Source organism: Narcine bancroftii, chromosome 12, assembly GCF_036971445.1.
Source record: "Narcine bancroftii isolate sNarBan1 chromosome 12, sNarBan1.hap1, whole genome shotgun sequence".
NCBI lineage: Eukaryota > Metazoa > Chordata > Chondrichthyes > Torpediniformes > Narcinidae > Narcine > Narcine bancroftii.
The window spans coordinates 81251055-81274454 of NC_091480.1; the positions used below are offsets into that span (position 1 = coordinate 81251055).

The 23400-nt window shown below is 44.0% G+C and overlaps 1 protein-coding gene across 5 annotated transcripts in view; it reads left to right on the forward strand.

Moving 5' to 3' along the window:
* Positions 1-23400, forward strand: part of smarce1 (SWI/SNF related BAF chromatin remodeling complex subunit E1) — an 85511-nt gene that overhangs the window by 29974 nt on the left and 32137 nt on the right. For 4 of the 5 annotated variants that reach the window (XM_069907163.1, XM_069907165.1, XM_069907162.1 and 1 more), the window contains 3 exons: positions 11153-11224; positions 18635-18715; positions 19421-19552. In XM_069907163.1, the coding sequence (XP_069763264.1) occupies positions 11153-11224; positions 18635-18715; positions 19421-19552 (285 nt within the window). The remainder of the gene's footprint in view (positions 1-11152; positions 11225-18634; positions 18716-19420; positions 19553-23400) is intronic. The other variant, XM_069907166.1, reaches the window with a different exon arrangement.

Sequence of the window (23400 nt, forward strand, 5' to 3'; positions counted from 1 at the left end):
GGCCAGGGAAGGAGGGTGGGCCAGGGAAGGGGGTGTGGGCCAGGGAAGGGGGGGTGGGCCAGGGGTGGGCCAGGGGTGGGCCAGGGAAGGGGGGTGGGCCAGGGAAGGGGGGTGGGCCAGGGAAGGGGGGTGGGCCAGGGAAGGGGGGTGGGCCAGGGAAGGGGGGTGGGCCAGGGAAGGGGGGTGGGCCAGGGAAGGGGGGGTGGGGCAGGGAAGGGGAGTGGGCCAGGGAAGGGGGGGTGGGCCAGGGAAGGGGGGGAGGGCCAGGGGTGGGCCAGGGAAGGAGGGTGGGGCAGGGAAGGAGGGTGGGCCAGGGAAGGGGGGGTGGGCCAGGGAAGGGGAGTGGGCCAGGGAAGGGGGGTGGGCCAGGGAAGGGGGGGTGGGCCAGGGGTGGGCCAGGGGTGGGCCAGGGAAGGGGGGGTGGGCCAGGGAAGGGGGGTGGGGCAGGGAAGGGGGGTGGGACAGGGAAGGGGAGTGGGCCAGGGAAGGGGGGGTGGGCCTGGGGTGGGCCAGGGGTGGGCCAGGGAAGGGGGGTGGGGCAGGGAAGGGGGGTGGGGCAGGAAAGGGGGGTGGGGCAGGGAAGGGGGGTGGGGCAGGGCAAGGGGGGTGGGCCAGGGCAAGGGGGGTGGGCCAGGGCAAGGGGGGGTGGGGCAGGGCAAGGGGGGGTGGGGCAGGGCAAGGGGGGGTGGGGCAGGGCAAGGGGGGGGTGGGCCAGGGCAAGGGGGGGGTGGGCCAGGGCAAGGGGGGGTGGGCCAGGGCAAGGGGGGGTGGGCCAGGGCAAGGGGGGGTGGGCCAGGGCAAGGGGGGGTGGGCCAGGGCAAGGGGGGGTGGGCCAGGGCAAGGGGGGGTGGGCCAGGGCAAGGGGGGGTGGGCCAGGGCAAGGGGGGGTGGGCCAGGGCAAGGGGGGGTGGGCCTGGGCAAGGGGGGGTGGGCCAGGGCAAGGGGGGGTGGGCCAGGGCAAGGGGGGGTGGGCCAGGGCAAGGGGGGGTGGGCCAGGGCAAGGGGGGGTGGGCCAGGGCAAGGGGGGGTGGGCCAGGGCAAGGGGGGGTGGGCCAGGGCAAGGGGGGGTGGGCCAGGGCAAGGGGGGGTGGGCCAGGGCAAGGGGGGGTGGGCCAGGGCAAGGGGGGGTGGGCCAGGGCAAGGGGGGGTGGGCCAGGGCAAGGGGGGGTGGGCCAGGGCAAGGGGGGGTGGGCCAGGGCAAGGGGGGGTGGGCCAGGGCAAGGGGGGGTGGGCCAGGGCAAGGGGGGGTGGGCCAGGGCAAGGGGGGGTGGGCCAGGGCAAGGGGGGGTGGGCCAGGGCAAGGGGGGGTGGGCCAGGGCAAGGGGGGGTGGGCCAGGGCAAGGGGGGGTGGGCCAGGGCAAGGGGGGGTGGGCCAGGGCAAGGGGGGGTGGGCCAGGGGAAGGGGGGTGGGCCAGGGAAGGGGGGTGGGGCAGGGAAGGGGGGTGGGCCAGGGAAGGGGGGTGGGGCAGGGAAGGGGGGTGGGGCAGGGAGGGGGGGTGGGCCAGGGAAGGGGGGTGGGGCAGGGAAGGGGGGTGGGCCAGGGAAGGGGGGTGGGGCAGGGAAGGGGGTGGGCCAGGGCTGGGCCAGGGGTGGGCCAGGGGTGGGCCAGGGAAGGGGAGTGGGCCAGGGAAGGGGGGTGGGCCAGGGAAGGGGAGTGGGGCAGGGAAGGGGGGTGGGCCAGGGAAGGGGGGTGGGGCAGGGAAGGGGGGTGGGGCAGGGAAGGGGGGTGGGCCAGGGAAGGAGGGTGGGCCAGGGAAGGGGGGGTGGGCCAGGGAAGGGGGGGTGGGCCAGGGGTGGGCCAGGGAAGGGGAGTGGGCCAGGGAAGGGGGGTGGGCCAGGGAAGGGGGGTGGGCCAGGGAAGGGGGGTGGGGCAGGGAAGGGGGGTGGGCCAGGGAAGGGGGGGTGGGGCAGGGAAGGGGAGGTGGGCCAGGGAAGGGGGGAAGGGGGGGAGGGCCAGGGGTGGGCCAGGGGTGGGCCAGGGAAGGAGGGTGGGGCAGGGAAGGAGGGTGGGCCAGGGAAGGGGGGGTGGGCCAGGGAAGGGGAGTGGGCCAGGGAAGGGGGGTGGGCCAGGGAAGGGGGGGTGGGCCAGGGAAGGGGGGGTGGGCCAGGGAAGGGGGGTGGGGCAGGGAAGGGGGGTGGGGCAGGGAAGGGGGGTGGGGCAGGGAAGGGGGGTGGGACAGGGAAGGGGAGTGGGCCAGGGAAGGGGGGGTGGGCCTGGGGTGGGCCAGGGGTGGGCCTGGGGTGGGCCAGGGGTGGGCCAGGGAAGTGGGGTGGGGCAGGGAAGGGGGGTGGGGCAGGAAAGGGGGGTGGGGCAGGGAAGGGGGGTGGGGCAGGGCAAGGGGGGGTGGGGCAGGGCAAGGGGGGGTGGGGCAGGGCAAGGGGGGGTGGGGCAGGGCAAGGGGGGGTGGGGCAGGGCAAGGGGGGGGTGGGCCAGGGCAAGGGGGGGGTGGGCCAGGGCAAGGGGGGGGTGGGCCAGGGCAAGGGGGGGGTGGGCCAGGGCAAGGGGGGGGTGGGCCAGGGCAAGGGGGGGTGGGCCAGGGCAAGGGGGGGTGGGCCAGGGCAAGGGGGGGTGGGCCAGGGCAAGGGGGGGTGGGCCAGGGCAAGGGGGGGTGGGCCAGGGCAAGGGGGGGTGGGCCAGGGCAAGGGGGGGTGGGCCAGGGCAAGGGGGGGTGGGCCAGGGCAAGGGGGGGTGGGCCAGGGCAAGGGGGGGTGGGCCAGGGCAAGGGGGGGTGGGCCGGGCAAGGGGGGTGGGCCGGAGCTTTAAAGCTAACCCAGCTGAATGCATTGCTGCTGATGGCTGAACAGTTTAATTTGGAAATAATCATGCAATAAAAATTGGAGGAGCACAGATACGAGTAGGAATGGAGGTGTTTACAGATAAAGGGAAGGATGATTTTGTTGAACAGGTTTGAAAAGTTTTAAAATTGTGTAATAACTCCGTGTTGGTGTGGGTTATTGAGTGCGTGGTTGATGGGAAAACTGACTGCCCTCAACCTAAACTGTACTCTAGTTTTTGGGTCAGCTGAAGCCTATGATAGATAGGAAACTGCCTGGAAGACCATTGGCAATGGGAAGCAATGTGGTCCTGAATGATGGATGAGTGGATTAATTCAGATGGGTGAAGATGATGTTCCCAATGATCTGTTGGAGGGGTTCAGTTCCAAATATAATTCCCAACTTGCAAGTGTCTGATATACCTGCATTTTCTAGGAGAAGGATGTGATTTGTTTCAACTGGATAATTTATAGCAGTCCTGAAAATAACATCATATGTTTTTGTTCTGTGGGATTTTAACTTTTTTTTCATTAGCCCTTTTCCTAGGAAAGGGGAAAATTTGCCGGGAGCCTTTCACACTATACCATCATTTGCAGGTAATTCTGCAACTTGGGATTTTAATGGGTGCCTCATCTCCAGCAGTGACAATGTGAAAGCAAGTTGTACTTTCACACCGTCAGAAGGTGGTTAGTGAGTTGACTTGGTCGGGCTTTCTATCATCTCTGCTCCGGTTGTAATTGACTCGCTCTGCCTGGTTATTTCTTATCACACCACGTGATTCACGTGATCTAACCCTCCAATTTGAAGGGTTAACTCACATGTACATGATGGTGTGAAAAGGCCTAACCATTCAAAGGCTCTCAGATTGAGTCAGCATTTAATTGCACATCCCTAATTGTCCATGAGGAGGTAGTGAGCTGCTGCAGTGCTTAAGGTGTGGCTATACCTTTTGTGCCCATCACCAAGTTGTATTCTCATTTAGCCTATTGGAACCTTCCTGGACTCCCAAGAATTTATTTGATCTCAGTGAAACAATCTGTCATCCTTGAAATGGTATTAAAGTAAAATTATTCCATAGACGATATAACTCATTGTTCCTGAAGTACATTTATAAAATTACAGTTAATTAGTTTCATGGATGTCTTTTTTTTGGGTTGTTTTCACACCCTACATATTGTAGGGAGATGAAAATTTGGCTACATGTTATCTGAGCCCCAGGCACCTACAGGAATGTTGGCCATTGAGGAAATTAAACACACCCAGAATACATGAAATGAGAGTTGTAATTTTGGGTTCAGTTTGTTTGCAATAGAACAACACCGAAGGTTAAACTCATTGTCAGTCAAGTATATTTAAGTAGTTGTTCATCAGACACCAGCTTGTACTGGGCCTTTCAATCGACTTGTGGAATACATTTCTCCCTCAACCATGAAGAAATGCTGGTTTTCCTAATTTGTTTAATAATTAATTTACTATTCACATTAATAGCCAAATGACCAGCCTAGATCTTTTTGTCTCTCTTTCAAAGGTTTCTATTAGCCAGATAATAGAATACTTTAATATTTAACCAAGCAACAGTGTGCTCCTTAAGGTTTGAGCAATATTTTAATAGAAATTTGATGTGGTAGATGAAAAGTTACAAACTGCAGCAACATTTCGTTCAATACGATTTTCTGCTGCCCAATGTGTTAAACGGGTTTAGTACTGGAAAGTGGATAAAGCATGTACTGTGGTTAAAATCCTTGAAATTTAAACTGAAAACAAATGTTTGGTTGCAAATGATTTTTTTTTAAATTTGCTGTTGAAAAAATAAGTTCCAAGTGGGGAACTCTCCTGCTAGCCCTTATATTTTTACAGCCACTGTGACTGAAGTTGGTCCAAAAAAAAATGGGTTGGACCGAAGGAGTGATATACATTGGTACCAATGATCACGTATGCTAAAACATAGGACCTCCAAGGATTACTACCAGTGCCATGTGCCAGTGAGAGTAGGGTAAACAATTGGGATCTCTTCTGGGGCAAAGATGACCCATACAAGAAGATGGGTTACACCTGAACCGAAGGGCAACCAGTATTTTAATTTCAATTGAAAAAGATATTTAGATATACACAAGGTAACAGGCCCTTACAGCTATGAACCTATGCTACCCCAATTAACCTACAACCCCCATATGTTTTGATGGATGGGAGGAAACCAGAGCACCTGGAGGAAACCCATGAAGACACGGAAAGAATGTACAAGCTCCTTACAGACAGCGCTGGATACGAACTGGGTCATTGGCGCTGTAATAGCTTTGAACTAACTGGTGTGAAAATTTACTAGGGAATTGTAGTGATTGTAGTAAAAACACACAGAAATGCTGGGGGAACTCAGCTAGGCTCTGCAAGGAGGTTAGTCTGGCAGGGGTTTGAATTGAAGATGAATGAAGAGAGAGGGATGGAAAAGTTGAAGAATAATATAGGTGAAGCAGAACAGGATGGTGGAGAACAAGTGTTGAGGTAAGGCAGGTAAACGTTGTTTATTTTAATGAAAGAAGTCTGACGGGGAAAGTGGACAAGCTTAGGATATGGATAGGTATAGTGGATATTGTAGCCATAATGGTGATGTGGCTAGAGGACCAGGACTGGCAGCTCGATGTTCCAGGGTACCATACTTGCAGGTATGATGGAGACAGTGGGAATGAAGTGAGGGTGGGGGTTGCAATATTAGTCAAAGAAAATATTATGGTAGTTCTTACTGAAGATATTGCCAGAGAACTATTGTGTGAGGCAATAGGTGGAAATCAGGAACTGAAAATGAGTAGTCACCTCAATGGGTGTGTACTATACGCCACCAAGCAGTCATGGTGGCTAGAGATCAAATATGTAGATTGATTGCTGAGGTCTATAAAAATAGAAATGCGGTTATTATTAGGTGATTTCAACTTCCCCAACATTAACTGGAATGCCATTGTTGGAAAATTAGATGGGATGAACTTTGTTAGGTTTGTTCAGGAGAACTTTCTTCAGTGATATGTTGACAGGCTGATGAGGAAAGGGCAATATTGGAACTTGTATTGGAGAATGAAGCTGGTCAAGTAACTGAGGTATTAGGGAACACTTTGGGATCAGTGACAACAATTTGGTAGTTTTAAGGTAGGAATGGAAAATGATAACAATGGATCCCAAGGAATCTCGCGCATGCCCCATTAGTTAGAATCCTAGACCAATTTTGCCATTATTAGATATGTAAGCTATAGCTGGCTGGATACAAATGTTAGAGGGTATAAAAGCATGACTGCCAAATGGGTGTGATAAGGAAGTTCCAAGGCAGTAAGGTAAAGGGCAGGAATGGCAAGGTAAAAGAATCCTGGTTAACACGAGATATAGATGCATAGATCACAAAGCAGACAAGTTCAAGAAAATCTAGAAGCAGAGTAAAGGGGGAAATAAAGAGAGCCAAAACAGGTTTTGAGATGGTTTCAGGGAATAGTGTAAAGGATCATCTAAAAAGATTTTAAGTATATTAAATAGGGTCTCGGGAAAGAACAGGTCCCTTTAAAGGTCAGGATGGATAATGCAAAGTCAGACGGGATGGAAATTATCTTAATATTTTGTGTCAGTGATTACTGTGGAGCAGGATAACCAGGAATACTGAGGGCAGGGTGGTAACTAAAGACAGCCTAGGGCATCTCTGCATCAGTAGTGAAGATGTGTGAGCAATCTTGGATCGCATCAGGGTGAACAAATCTACAGGTCCTGACCAGGTGCATCCCAGATCCTTGTGGGAAGACAGGAAGGAAATTGTTGGGGTCTTGACAGATATTTTAACCTTTTGGTGAGGAAATGAAAACCCCCAGATGACTGTGGTGTGTTATTCACAAAGGTTGTAAAGATCATCTGGGTAACTGCAGACCTGTTAGTCTGACATTAGTGGTTGAGAACCAGCTGGAGAGGATTCTGAGAGATAGAACCTATCAACATTTGGATGACCAGTGGAAAATCAAGGAGATTTGTATATGGGAAATTGTGTCTCACCAGCTTGCTGGAAGTTTTTGAAGAGGTGACAAAGAGTTGATGTCATCTATATGGATATTAGTAAAACAGTTGATAAGTTCCCACATGGTAGGTTGGTGCAGAAGGTTAGGACACATGGGATTGGAGGCCAGCTGGATTAAAAGTTAGCTTCATAATTGGAGTCGGAGAGAATTGTAGAGGGCAGTTTTTCAGGCTGGTGGACCATGGCCAGTGGAGTACCTCAGGGATTGGTAGTAAGATTCAGGTAAATGATTTAGGCAGGGTGAGCAAGTTTGGTGATGACATTAAAATGTGTGCTACGGTGTTCAATGAAGAAGGTTACCTAGGTTTACATTGGGATCTAGATCAGATGGGGAACTCGGCTAAGGAAGGGCAGGTGCAGTTTAACTCAGAAGTGGGAGGTGTTGCATTTGGCTAAATGTGCCCTAAACAGTGTATGGAGCAGAGGGACCTAGAGGTGCAGGTACATAACTCTTTAAAGATGGCAGCACAGGCAAAAAGATTAGTGAAGATAGCATTTGGGATGTTTGCCCTCATTGGTCAGTTGATTGCATACAAGTGCTGGGATGTCATGTTGAAGTTGTACGAGACATTGGTGAGGCCACATGAGGAAGATTGTGTGCAGTTTTTGATCACTGAGCTACAGGAAGGATATGATAAAATTGGAAAGGGTATAGAAGAGGTTTGTGAAGCTGTTGCCAGGATTTGGGAAATTGAATTATTGTGAGTCTGGAAAAACTAGGCCTGTTTTAAATTTAAATTTTTAAAAAATGTTCTTTTTCAATATTTTTATTGAAATTTAAGTTCCAGATTGAAAAATACAGAGTACATAAGAATACATATTAAAAGTTAAAAAAAATAATACATTACACTGAGATCAGACCAGTTCATCCAAGGTACCTCGCATTCTCAAGCAAACATCATAATTACAGTAATATTTTATTATAAAAAGATCTAAACCCACTACCAAAAATGAAGCTGTTTGGCAAGGAGAAGAAAAAAAGAAATAAATGACCTTATTAGTCAAAATTTCTGCATCTGTATTAAATCATAGATTCTGAAAATAATTCATAAAAAGGCCCCATAGTGTTTGAAATTTTAAATTCAAATTGGAAATTGAGCATCCTCTGAGCATGGGAGATTGAGAAGGAATCTTATAACCATATAACCACTTACAGCACAGAACAGGCCAGTTCGGCCCTACTAGTCCATGCCATAGCAAATCCCCACCCTCCTAGTCCCACTGACCAGCACCCGGTCCATACCCCTCTAGTCCCCTCCTATCCATGTAACGATCCAGTCTTTCCTTAAATGTAACCAATGATTCCGCCTCGACCACGTCTGCCAGAAGCTCATTCCACATCCCCACCACCCTTTGCGTAAAGAAATTTCCCCTCATGTTCCCCTTATAATTTTCCCCCTTCAATCTTAAACCATGTCCTCTAGTTTGAATCTCCCCCTTTCTTAATTGAAAAAGCCTATCCACATTTACTCTGTCTGTCCCTTTTAAAATCTTAAACACCTCTATCAAGTCCCCTCTCAATCTTCTACGCTCCAGAGAAAAAAGCCCCAGTCTGCACCTTTCCCTGTAACTCAGACCCTGAAATCCTGTCAACATTCTCGTGAACCCCTGCACTCTCTCTATTTTGTTTATATCTTTCCTATAATTTGGTGACCAAAACTGTACACAGTACTCCAAATTTGGCCTCCAAATTTGTTGAGCTCTATAGAATCATGATTGGCAGAGATAAGATGAATAATAACAGTGTGTTTCCAAGAGTGGGAGAATCTAAGACGAGAGGGCATAGCTATAAGTCGCAAAACACAATGCTGGAGAAACACAGCAGGTCAAGCAGTAAGCCTTTTTATGGTTAAAACCCCACATTTTAAAGCTGGCTCATTTTTTTTTAAAAAAGATGATTTTTACCTTTTGTGGTGACGACCTAAAATGTGGATCCTGCGGTGCCTTTCCGGAAAGTAGAGTCAGGAGCCAGCTTCTAAAGCTGTGGGAGGCAAGGCAAGTGGTGCAGTAGCACTGCCCACTACTGTGACGTCAAACATATGCACCGGGAAGTGAACGCGCTAAATTCGCAGATGGGTCCAGCATTGTGTTTTCACTCTTATTGACCTGCTGAGTTTCACCAGTATTGTGTGGATTTGCTTTTAAAATTGCACTTGGGTTGCAGGCTGATGATGTCATCAACCCTCCCCTTTGCAGCCACTTTCACAGTGGCATTCCTTTTATGGAGGAGATGAAGTGACTGCATGCCACCTTTAAGTGTACCCACTAGGCGGATGGAAGCTGGAGCATATTCCAGTGGTCCATCTGCCTTCGGACCTTGGAGCGATGTAAAGATGGAGAATCTCTGTTTTTACATTTGCTTTTTTTTCTTATAAAAGGTCCTAGTGTACTTTATGTAACAAAGATTAAGATACATAACTAGTGTTTCAGGCTTGAGCCCTTCAAGGTATAAAAAATAACTATGTAGACAGGATGGTTGGGGGGAGGATCATGACCCAAAGCCAGGAGGTAATAGGTGGATAAGGGAGGGAGGGCACACACCAGCAAGGAGGGAAGGCTCTGTGAATGGAGAGGGAAGGGGATGGAAAGGGAAGGGTGGGAGAACAGAGAGTGGGCTAGCAGAAACCAGAGAAGTCGATGTTAGTGCTATACAGTTGGAGAGTGCCCAGATGGAAGATCAAGTGTTGTTCCTCCAATTTAAGGGTGGTCTTGGTGGGATAGTACATGAAGCCATAGTCAGACATGAGCATGGGAGTATGGTGTGGAATTTAAGTGGTTGGCCACTGCGAGATCCCTGTCACTGATGTGGACAGCGAAGTGATCTCCCATAACTATAAGATGAAGGGGTGGGATTTAGAAGGGAGTTGAAGGGACAATTCTTCACTTGGAAGGTGGTGGCCTATGGAATGAGCTACCAAAGTGGTGGAGGCAAGTGCGTTAGCTTCCTTTAAGAAGAAATTAACTCCATGGGTGAGTAAGTATTGGAGGGGGATCAGCCTAATGTGGGCAGGAGAGCATGTAGTTCGGCAAGGACAAACTGGGCATGTTTCATGCTGTGAGACTATGTTTAAGAGAGAACTATGAAACGTCTTCTTTTTTTCCCTGAGTGGTATATTTGACATTGACAATGTATTTTACTTTCAACAAAAGAAGCAAATATATATTTTCTCTTTTGACATGAATTCTAGTTTATCTCTGTCACAAAATCCATTATGGTTGTACGTACATATCATTGTATAGGACGATCCCTAAAAGTAAAAAAAAATTCACCTGAAAATCAGTGGCATCCTATATGGCGGGTCTAAAATTCTTCACTTGACAACGAAGTCTCAACACCAGTGCCATCTTCCCGCTGGATCCCAAGGAATCTCGCGCATGCCCCATTAGTTATTTGTGAAGTCTCCACCTGGTCCAACTGCTGTCGGCTCTGTACAAGCTTTAAACAGCCTGTTACAGGAGCCAACAGTGGTTTATTTTAAAATACCCAAATAAAATTTAAACCTTTGAAATGATCATTTCTTATTAAAATATGTTGTGATTTGCTTTTAACAGCATCCACTGGTCAGCAGTCAGTGCCAGATTGTTGTGGGGGGGTGGGGGGGGGGGGGTGGAGTTATCTTATAGAAAGAGTATTACGCAAAACCAACAATTTAGATGGAAATTCCAGGGGTGGTCTTGTACAATGGCATATATGGTCATTGAGTCACAGTGACTAGATTTGGCTGTTTCTGGGACATGTAATTCAAGCAGCAAACTTGGCACAAAACTGCACACAATCTTCCATCTTTTGTCTTGTAAATTTGGCAAGATTTTGATGATACGAATGGTGAACAGCACAGTTAGCGTAGCAGTTAGCGCGATGCTGTTAGAGTGTCAGCGAATGGGGTTCAAATCCCACGCTATCTGTCGTGACTTTGTATGTTCTTCCTGTGTTTGGATGGGTTTTCCCTGGGAGCTCTGGTTTCTTCCCACTGTTCAACATGTACCTGGATTGTTAGGTTAATGGGGCAGCATGGGCTTGTGGGCTGAAAGGACCGCCTGTTACTCTGCTGTATGTCTAAATTTAAAATGTAAAAATTTTATATTTAAATTTATGGCATTGTTCAAAGCTCCTAAAACATTATGCAGTGAGAATTCTTCCTGCTTAAATATTTCAGATCATCTTGCAATTGAATCTTCTAAACCAAGTGGTTAGCTGGTTAAAAAAAAAAGTGGTCACCTGAAGCACTATAAACATATAGGATTATTAGGTACTAAGAACAAATGGAGTTTTATCATAATAATTTGCGTCTATTTTCTTTCCATTTAACAAGATGCATGATTTGTGTTTCTGAACAGGATTCTTGTGGTCCTTCAGCTCCATTCCACAACGGTACTCCTCGTGCTTCCAGTATCATCGGCAGGGAGAAGGCAAGTATCAAATTTCCAAACCTGAAAGATGATAACAGCAAGGTGAAGGGAATTCAAAGAGTGGGTCTCAAAACGAGCCATTCTTAGCATCCATCCATTTGGGTACTTTCCATATTTACCAGTCGATTGATGAAAGGGATTTTCTGAATGGTGGAAGTAAAATAAAGATGAGTGTTATTGTAAACTGAGTAGATGGAAGCATTATAAACATTTATTAGATTACATGCATGTGGAAAACTGATCATTGATTTCATTAGGAAAGTTTAACAGTTTATCCACATTGAACCTACAAAGGCTAGGAGCTCTAGAAGTCGATGTATATGGGTCATTAAAGTGACATGGATATGTAGAACAAAATTAAAATAGATCAGACACCATTATATTGAGAAGTCATGTGCATTCACAAAAAGCCTGATCAGATCACAGCTGTGATCAATTCTAGGAACTGCACTAAACCATTAAAGTAATAACAAAGATTTATGATGGTTTTGTTTACTGCCTTATGACTTCTCAGTTTGCAATATAAAAGCTATCAATCATTATCCTTCTGATTAAAAAAAAACTTGTCCGAGGCATTTTAATGATACGTATGCAGTGATCTCTAAAGCAGCTTCTGAATTATGCAGTGAAGGTGTTTCTTTTTTTTTAAAACGGACCCAGAGGACCCCAAAACCCAGCAGCAATAGAAATTCAAGAGTTAAACAAAGTTATTTTTAATTTTCTTTAAACATAAAATCAGGATCAAACTTTAACTATTACTATTAACTTAACTTAACCCCCTTCTCATTCTAAGCGCACGTGTATATAATGTGTATAGGTTTAGGAAAATTCTTTACTTCACAGTCCTCTCACTCCTCCAAGTCCACCAGTATTCTGTGCACAGAATTTAATATTTATGAATTTTCACCAGACTCTGGTGCTTAAAGGTAACTGGTTACCACTCAGGAAGGTTCTTGTTGGTTTCAGAGAGAGATTCGTTGCTCATTGGATACACACAAACTGTTTTATTTCCATCAGTCACTTCAGTGTCTTGCCGAAGAAACTTGCCCCATCAGGGTTTTCCAAATGATAACTTCTTCTTCCAGGTCACCACAGAGTTCTTCTTCTTTCCTTTATTTTAGGTGAAACATTCTAGCCAGTCATTTCCTCTTGTAAGGGCCACAAGGGTTTTGAACAGGCTGAACTCACAACCCGTCTTCCAAAATGGGGTCTTCAACAAGCTGCCAGCTTCCAAAGGTCACTGCAGAACGAACTGAATTCTTTCTCTCTCTTCGAAAAAGCCTGTTTGGTCTTTTCTCCCTTTCTGCTTGGCAAGTGACATGACCTTCTTGCAGGTCTCCAGACCCAGTCTTTGAAAGATCTTATCAGCTTCTGCCTGGTAGATGTCAGCATTCTGTTCCATTTGCACCTGCTTTTGAAATTCCTTAGCCAAGCAGTCTCATTGTCTTTGCAAAGATACTGGTGCCTGAATGTCTGGCTTTCCGCAAAGCTCTTGCATTTTAAATAAGATTTCTTTTGTGAAGAGTTACCATGTTTATGGTGACCTACAGTAACCCCCCCCCCACAATCCAACTCTTAAAAAACATTATTTATATAAAATATAATATAACCTATCACATTTTAATTATTTTATTTATAAAATTTAAACCACCATAATAGTTACATTGTATTCATTTTCAGAAATTATTTAAAATTATACATGTGGTATATATTATCCCACTTCCCCTCCCCCCCCCCAAACCTCTAGAAAAAAGTAAAAGAAGAAAGAAAAACTGGAGAATGCCTAGAAAATAAAACCATGAAGTCTTCAAAAAGACTATTAAACATGCAAACCCACATTTTGTAAATATGGGTGCCATATTTTCCAAAAGATATTCATCTTGCTGATTTTAAATAATCTCTAATGGTATACAACTGTGTAGTTCTGCACACCATCTTTCCATACCTAAATCTATTTCTGACTTCCATGATATTGCTATACCTTTCCGAGAAACTGCTAAAACAATTAGCACAAATTCAGTTTTATAAGTAGGGAATCACCTATTTTTGAAACACTTGATTGAGTTGTGGAATAATATCAATGAAATTGGTTTGAAAGGTTTAATATTTATGAAAATGCCTCTGTCAAAATAGGCTTATTCAGTTTTGCAATTGATAACCAACATTTGAGGATTTGGAGATGGATGTGTTAGAAACAGAAGTACCTTCACAGAAATTGCTCGAGACAAAAATTGAGAACAAAGAACATTTATTATACAACAATGCAAAGTTGGGTGCTTCCCCTTACCCTGGGAATACACACATACACTGGGGCTCACCCAACTTTTATACAGTTCATTTCAGTATAGGAATACCCCCCCACCTTACATTCTTCTGCCTCCTGGAGAGGTTTGGCATTAGGCAATCCTGCCTGCCTACTTGCCGTTTCTGTGCACTTGGAGGACCAGGGGGTATCCTGTCAGTGTCTTATCATGTCATTATCCTCATTGTCCTTATTCAACCTGTCTTTGTTCTAATTTACACCTTCCTGGCCCTCAGGGCTGTGTCCTCTTCATATGTAGAACTGGCTACTGTCTAAGGCTTACTAATTACATATGCAAACCTGCTAATTCTATCTGGGGCTAGAAGACCTTTATCTCATTCAGACTAACTCTACTTCCTACATTCTATTATCTATTGTCTATCCTTATCTCATTCATAGTGAACTTGCTGATTTAAAAGCTAGGAGATTCTTATCTTACTCAGACTGATTCTGCTTCCTGCATTCTAATATCCATGTCTTATCCTGTTCATACTGGCTTTATTCATTTACCCATGTATCAATTTTAGTTTCTTCATTTTCATATTTTTATATCAGTTGTACTCATCTCTCACAGATGGGTATTAAGAAGATTGAAGATTGCTTTGAGAATGGGAAATTTATAACATTCAAACGACTGAGGGAATATTTTAATGTACCAAACAATACTTTATTCTGCTATTATCAAATTAAAGCTTTTTTTATCTGGCAAAATAAGTCCTAGTTTGATGTTACCTAATCAAGTGAATTCGAACTACTGTTTTGTAATACTACTGTAAATAAATTTATTTCAGTAATATATAATTTACTTCAAATGAAAGTCCCCAAAATTGGGGTGCATAAATCAAGATTAAGATGGGAAGTAGATTTACAGACACAAATAAATGAAAAGGATTGGATGGAGTTAGGTAAGAGTAATATGACTCAAATAACAAATGTAAAACATAGGTTAGTCCAATATAATTTTTTACATCAATTATATTTGTTCTCCACAAAAATTAAATAGATTAAATCCTGCTATATCAGATTTATGTTTATGGTGTAGATCTGAGATTGGAACTTTTTTTTTTTGCATTCAACTTAGCAATGCCCTAAAGTTAAACATTTTTGGTTAGGGTAGGTAATTTTTTGGAATGAATTACAGGGGTCAAATTTCCACAAGATCCAATGTTATTTTTATTGAGTAATATTAAGGTTATTAAGACCAAAGGTGTTTCTTGAGTGAGACCAGAGTGCAAATGGCAACAATACCAGTTGTGAAAACTGCTGCAGAGGCACTTAACAGGAGCAAAATCTGAACAGCTTGGAAAAATGATTAGGAAATGTGGCAGCAAGTCATGTATTGAAAGATTATTTGCAGGAACTTGCTCAAAATGCAAGTTTACTCAGGGCAAGGAAGGGAAGTAGCAGTAATTGCTGGACAAGTTATTTAAGAGCTCCCAATCTTCTTTATTGGTCTTGTACTTGGATCTATCGTATGCAGAATTTTTCCTTTGATTTCAGTCAGTGTGTTCCTTTCATATCGTTTCACCAAAACAGATCAAACTCACGATTGAATATGATTGGACCAAAGGCAATGTATCCATACTTGTCCTTTTTGACCTGTCTGTAATTTTTGACATTATTGATCACACATTCCTCCCTTAACTCCTCTCCAATGTTCTCTTGCTGTATGGATCACACTCACCTAGCACCATTCTTACTTACCAGTTGGTCTAGACAACGGCTATCAGTTCTGTTTGTGTACCCTCAATGATCGCTCTGCAGCACTCAGGCTCCTAATTTTAATCTTCACCCTCCCCCTCAGCAACATTTGTTTCAAAGCAATTGTATGTGGATAATGTCTCTCACTTACTTACCAGATAACTTACATGACAGTCAAGAAATGGTAAAAATTAAGCTATTGTCCTTGAAAATGTCATGGACCACAGAGAGATTCATCACAGACTTGCTTGATGAATAAGCCTTGAGTTGAATTTGGAAGTCACATCCACGCTAAGGCTTTCAATATCTTTCTCCATTGCCTGATTCCACTAAAATTGTTATCAATGCATTTGTTGTATCAAACCTTTTTCATTCCAATCATACATCATTGGTATTTTTTCCACTTGCTATTTTCAATAACCTTGAACTCTTTCTGAACACTTCCTCAATTTGCCCTTTCAGAATTTCACAAATAATTACCCAAAAACTTGAGAAAAATAAATTTCACACTCGTGAACTTTATCTAGGAGGTGAACACAAATAGCCTTCTCTGTCTTGTTTGTGTGAAGAGATATTCTGTATTAAGATTTGGTTAAAGGATCAGCATTGGATGATGTAAATGGTATAGGAAAGAGATTGGGGGATTAAGCTCAAGCAGTTTTACTGGATGACAGGATCAGCGAGGTTGTGGCTTGAAAGAAAACAGCACGTGGATTCATTAGAGGGTGTAAGGCAGACATGGTGATAGAGTGTAGGTTTATCTGGAGAGCAGTGCAGCCTGAAGTGGCATTTGGAGAGTAAGAAAATGGAGTGCTAAAGGTTTTGGACAGGGCATAATATCTAGGAGAGGAGAAAGGAGGCATGGCAAAAAAAGGAATGGTAAATAAGAAAATAAAACTGATGGGACTTGATGTAATGGCTCGTGAGAATTGATGGTGACTGTAGAAAGAATTTAGACCTGCCTCGTTACAAGAGAACATGGCATTTACAGAGAAACTAGATCTTATAAGGTAGAAGAGAACAGAATGGATGGATGTGGTTAGATGAAGGCAATTTGAGGAAACGAGTGGAACGTAACCATTGGCATTGAGCATATCTCCATTCATGCAATCTGCACATCTTTGCATAGACCTTGCTCAGCAATATCCTGCAAAGCTTTGTTTTGTAGCATTGATGCATCTGTTATTTAAAATCTCAAGGGTGGAACATTTTTAGCAACCCAGGGAAGTTGTGGTTGGCAAAATGTATATTCATTTTCAATCTAATGTGTGTGTGTGTGTGTGTGTGTGTGTGTGTGTGTGTGTGTGTGTGTGTGTGTGTGAGTGTGAGTGTGTGTGTAAACATTTGAGCTACGGCAAAGTGTATACAACTTGATAGTATGAGAATTGCTGATTTGATAACAGTATCTCTCGTGTGTCCCATTGTCAGCTAAATTTTTTGGAATATCCTGAATGAGCCACAGTCGCTACTGACATACAACAAACCTGTGCTTGCAAACACCAAATCCACAGGGACAGAAAGAGCCATTCAGCCAAATATTATTTAGCTGAACAAATTCATTTTGTTGCTGCTTTTGTTTAATAGGCGATTCCTTCGTGGGCTATAATTGGCTCGTACATGGTAGGAGAGGAGATGGCAGAATAATTTATTTATAAATGGAATTTTAAATTAATTTAAAAGGAAAACAAATAACCCATCATTGAAACATGTATTTTCTATATGCGATAAAATTGAACAATTAATAGCATTAAAAGAGGGATTATCCTCAAAGACCCCTCTATCTCAAAACATTTTAATACCATGATTTTGGGTAATAGAATCTTGGCTACATGGTACCAACATGGTATCAGGGGCATTGAAGATGGTTATGATCAACAGGGGCAGTTTATGTCTTTTGAGGGACTTAAAAATAAATATAATTTACCGAACAACACATTCTTCTGCTATCTCCAATTGCGATCTCTTTTGAGGGAAAATGGACAGTTAATGGACCTACCAATGTACTCAGACATGGAAATTCTAATTTGAAAGGGGAATGAAGCCAAATTTATCTCTAAGATATATGCTCTAATCCAAGATCAAAGCCCAAAATCTGGACTGGATAGATTGAGGGAGAGATGGGAATGGGATTTGCACATTGTAATTAAGCCACAATGCTGGTCAGATCTATGTGGAGATAGTATGACTACCTTAATTAATTCTAGATATAGAATTATACATTATAATTTTATGTACCAATTATATCTCATACCTCAAAAGATGCATTAATAAAAACAATTTTCTGAGGTGTTTTAGGTGTGGTATAGATGTTGGTACCTTTTTACCTGGTTATGCACAAAATTAAGACCCTTTGGATAGATTTGGGATAAGTGTTGACAAAAACTGTGGGGGTAAACTTCCCTCTAGACCTGAAATTGTTTCTTCTGGGGAATTTGGTGGTTATAAAAGCTAACTTCTCCAGAAGTAAATATAAATTTTTTAAAATTGCACTGTCAATAGCCAATGTAATATAGCCGTAACATGGAAATCCAATTCCCTACTTCACGTTAATCGTTGGAACATGGAAGTGCAAAGTTGTATTCCCCTTGAGAAGATTACTTATAGTCTTAGGAATAGATGTAGTTTGTTCATCGAAATTTGGCAACCTTATTTAGATCTCCTAAATGCCCAGATTGTATTATTTATTTTGATATTTGTCAAGTAATATACTCCTTAATAGAAATTTAATACTTTTAAAATTATGCTTTTTCTTATTTTCTATTTTCTTTCATTTTATCTACCTCAATTCCTTGCCGTCTGTCCCCTTTTTTTAAAATCTGGGGAGGGAGTGCTGGGAGAAGAGGGACTCTCCTCTTTTGGTCCTTATGAATGTTTTTCTATGATTTTTTTTATTCAATGTATTATTGTTCTTGTATTAAATCCTATTCTGTATTTTCTTTTAAACTTAAATAAAATATTCTAAAAAAGAGGCCATTCATCCCTAAAATCCTTGACATATAAGGAAACAAGGCTGATCCCTGGCTACCAAAAGTACCAATGTTGTTAATTTGGCTGCTTGCTAAATATCTGTTCTTTTGATGATCATATCTTGACAGAAGAATGCAAATGTGGTTGTCTTCTCTCTGCTTATGGTTTACTCAACTCCAGTCCAAATTGAAGGGCTTTATGTGATCATTGCTGTTCTCCCCAGCACTCCATTAGTTCTCACTACCATGAAGTTTAATTCCTTCTCTGCTTTATCACTCAAATGCAATATTTAGCCTTAAAATGATAAATTTCAAAGCAAATCTGAGACAAATCCATGGAAGTTAAACTTTTACAACAATAACTTTTATTTCTTGCTACTTTATAATGCTTTGATTTCTTCCTGAAGTGCAAGATAACAGTGTGTTAATGTTTCTCTACAGACATCTTCAGGCATCACTATCCCAAAGCCCCCAAAGCCTCCAGACAAGCCCTTGATGCCCTACATGCGCTACAGCAGAAAGGTATGGTAGCTGCACATTGTATTAAGACATTTGTTGTAGCATTTGTTCGTCTGGCTTAGATCAGCTGATTACGCACACTAGATGAGGGAGAGTGATTGTATAAACCAGTAAGGAGTGGGATTACTTTCCGGTCCCTACCTCCTCTAGGGTATCCTTTATTATATGTAAATTTGTGAAGTCTTGCAGTGGGCGGAGTCTGTAACGTGTTCAAGGGGAAATCATTAACCTTTACCCAGCTGATCTGAAGCCGTTTCCCATAGGTGCAACTTCAAAAAATACCTTTAATTAAGGCTGTGATCTATTTCATTCTATTCCTAATCTGTTTTCTGATAGTTCACCAGGACGAATTACTGCATTTGCTCTGCTATTCAACCATGTAACCTGCTGTCAATCAGCAATCATTTGTCATTTCATGTGTCCACATGTAATTTCTGCTCCCTCACATTCTCAGATGTACTAACTCCTCCCAGCCACCTTCCACCGATGATCTCACTAAGAGCTGTAGCTTAATATAAATTTTAAACATTTTAAAAATAATCTGTCTGATTTATTGGAGTACTAATCACAGGACTCCCTCTCTAATGCCTAACTGTAGTGAGTACATGCGGGTGTTGATGGTACTATACCCATAAACTGTCCGGTTGACAGTGTGATAATTCTATTACTGTATTAGCTCTGTAAATAAGTCTCCTTATTATGTTTTAGGTATGGGACCAGGTTAAGGCCTCCAATCCTGATCTGAAGCTGTGGGAAATAGGGAAAATCATCGGTGGAATGTGGCGGGATCTCACAGATGAGGAAAAGCAGGAGTATCTGAATGACTATGAAGCAGAGAAGGTAAAACAGCAGGAACAGGATTTGTTTCAGTAATTGAATTCCAGTGACCACAAATATGACCATCTGTTCGTGTCAAACAATGTAGTGTGTTTCCCTTTATCCCCTTTTTTTGGTTGGGGGCAGCATTATGAGATGTCAGGCATGAAACATTTTGTCACCTCGTGGTAACAGATTAGGTGTAACGTGGGATTCATACGGTGACCTTTATGATGTCTCATCGAGTCACATTCCATACTGCCTGGATATGGAGTGTGGTCCCAAAAAGCATGGTTTTAGTTTGTCTTCTCTTGCTCCAGTAGAACCGGAACAAGAGGGATTTCCATTTGTCGAGATGCCTGTTTGAGTAAAATTGTCAGGTTTTTGCTTGTTACTGGCAGCTTTGTTCAATGCATTTGCTCTGTGGGATCAAGATTAAAAACTTTCTGGACTCATCTGTGATTAAAAATTTGTAGAAGTGCAGTTCTAAGCACATAATTAGCATGTTCTGATGGTCCACAATCTGTGGCACTGAATATTGATCAAAAATTTGATGCCTGTGCTTGACTGACTAGTGTCATGGTTTTGGAGAGTGGAAACACTTTTTACCATGATTAAACCATCTTAAAATGTTGACCAAAAATAAAACACTGATGTTAGAAATCCAAGTAAAAACAGGCGATGATGAATGCAATTAGCAGGTCAGAGCTCAGACAAGGTTCTGACAAAGTCTTTGTTCTGAAATGTTAACTGTTTCTATCATAGGCATATCAAGGGTATGGCAGCCATGGCACATGCCCTGGGCACCACTTGAAGGAGGGTGCCACTGTCCTCGCCTCATTTTCCCGGTGTCTTTGCTCACTGTTTTAACCTGCTGTGCTGAGTTTCTCCAGCATTGTTTTACAGTGTCTGCAGACTTTTGAGTTTTACTCTGGGGAAGGTGTTTTGGTTTGGGGTGCTGCTGGTTATGGAGGGGTTGAGGGCTATCATGTGTGTGTCACACCGCTGAGCTCGGCCTTAGTTCTCTTGCTCCCTGCCTGAGAACTGGGCCATGATCACCAAGCTCGTCATGTGTGTGTGTGCTTGGCATTTCCACAGCACCATGTGAAAGCAAGCAGATCACTCGTGGTGCTGGGTGAGTAGAGGCTGGTTGTCACTTCTTCTGCTGTTTATAGTCGTGTTTCTGAATGTGAGCGCCAGCAGCTGATTTTCATGGGAGCGACTAGTTATAAAAAGGCTTGTTACAAAAACAAGTAGTAATTTATACTTGTGCAAAGAAATGTTTAAAAATGTATTTTAACATGGTTAAATATTGTACGCTCAGGCACGGGGTCATCTTGTGAGTAACAGATTGTTAAAATGTATTCCTAATCAAACGGTATACGTTGGAAACTAGAACATAGAATTAAAAAGTAAAAAAAAATGTTGTAAAACGTTGAGTTGTTAAAAATGTCTGATTTTTAATTTTTGAATTGAAATATTCACATACCCCTGAGCATGAGTAAACTGAGCAATGCCCTCTCCATTACACATAATCCCTCTCGCAGCTGAAACCAATCTGCTAGTGCCAGGAAAACACAGGGCGGTTCCAGCTGCATGGGGGATTATAGGTAAGAAAGGCAGCCATTTTCCAGAGGCTGCAGCTTCCAGCTGGGAACGGCTTGGGTCGCTTCAACCAAGGTGCACATCTTGGTGACTGGGAATAATAAACCTCAACATCGTCTGGTGCAGTTCACAATCAAGGATTCTGTTAGTGAGGGGGAGAACTGGGGGGTCGTTGGGGGAGGGGTTGAGTGAGAAGCAGGGGGTGGACTTTTCCTTATTAAAGCTCAGCTTAGGGGCCCGGGTTGGACTTAATCCACTGGCTCACTTCTAATAAATGACAATGCAACATGTGAAAGGATATGTCGGGTGGCATGGTTGGTGTATCAGTTAGCGCCAGCCCATTTGTGCATGAAAATCGCCCAACTGTTTTATATATATATGGGGTGGAGGGGGTGGTCACATGCAATTTCTGTGCTTGCCATAGGTGCTATATTAAGTGGACGGACTCCACTTGAACTGGAGGGGGACCAATGTGCTGGCAAGCAGATTTGCTAGAGCTGTGGGGGAAGGTTTGAACTAGTTTGGCAGGGGGATGGGGAACAGAGTGTGAGAGCAGTGTCCAGGGAGTATGGCCACCTAGATAGGAATAAAAAAGATAACAAAGGTAGGATGGAGATTAGGGTAGAAGGTAAAAAAGAGAATATATGTGAGGGTCATTCTCTGAGAGATGCATATATTTTAATGCAAGAAGCATAGTGAACAAGGTAGATGAGCTGAGAGCATGGATAGATACTTGGGGTCACGATATTGTGGCAATTAGTGAGACCTGGCTACAGGAGGGGCAGGACTGGCAACTTAATATTCCAGGATACATTTGTTTTAGATGCGATAGATCAGGGGGTAATAAAGGAGGAGGAGTTGCTCTGCTTGTTAAGGAGGACATTACTGCCGTGAGGTTGGAGGATGGTATGGAGGGATCGACCAGTGAGGCTGTTTGGGTGGAATTGTGGGGTGGAGGAGGCAAGAGGGTGCTAATAGGGGTGTATTACAGACCACCAAATGGGCCAAGAAAATTAGAGGAACAAATTTGTAGGGAGATAACGTATATGTGTGAAAATCATAGGTAGTGATCATGGGAGATTTTAACTTCCCACACATGGATACCCATACGGTTAGAGGACTGGATGGGCTGGAGTTCGTTAAATGTGTTCAGGATTGTTTTCTAAATCAGTTAGTAGAAGAACTGACTCGGGACGGTGTAATACTGGATCTCCTGTTAGGGAACGAGCTAGGTCAGGTAGCGGACATTAATGTTGGAGAACCAATTGGGTCTAGTGATCATAATTCTGTTAGTTTTAGGGTAGTTTTAGGGAAGAGCAAGGAGAGGCCTAAAGTTGAGGTTCTGGATTGGAAAAGAGCAAATTTCGAAGGAATAAGAAGGGATTTGGGGAGTATTGAGTGGGACAGGATATTTTCAGGTAAGGATGTTAATGACAAATGGAGGATATTCAAAAAAGAAATTTTGAGGGTACAGAGTAGTTATGTCCCAGTGTGGATCAAAGGAAAGGCTGGAAGTCATAGGGAGGCTTGGTTTTCGAGGAATATTGGAAATTTGGTTAGGAGAAAAAGGCAGGTGTACAAGAGGTATAAAGAGCAGGGAGCTGAGAAGTTGAAGGAGGACTACAAGGAGTGTAGAAAGAATCTTAAGAAAGAAATTAGAAAGGCCAAAAAAAGGCATGAAGAGGTTTTGGCTGACAGAGTAAAAATAATTCCAAAGGGTTTCTATAAGTACATTAAAAGTAAAAGATTAATGAGAGATAAAATGCGAGGGTAGTCTGAGTGAGAAGTCTGAGGAAATGGGGGAAATTTTGAATGATTTCTTTGCCTCGGTATTCACTAGGGAAAAAAATGTTGAACCAGTTGAAGTAAAGAAAAATAGTGGGGAGGTCATGAAGCATATAAGGATAACCGAGGAGGTAGTGATGGCTGTGTTAAAAAAGATAAAGGTGGATAAATCTCCCAGACCGGACAAAATATTCCCTAGGACACTCAGGGAGGCTAGTGGACAGTTAGTGGGGCCATTAACAGAGATATTTAGGATGTCACTGGCCACAGGGGTGGTGCCAAAGGATTGGAAGGTGGCGCATGTGGTTCATCTGTTTAAGAAAGGGTCCAAATGCAAACCTGGGACTGGTGGGCAAGTTGATGGAAAGTGTTCTGAGGGATGCTATCTACAAATTTTTGGAGGTACAGGGATTGATAGGGTTTTGTCAGGGGTAGATCATGCTTGACAAACCTGATTGAGTTCTTCGAGGGGTTTACAAAAA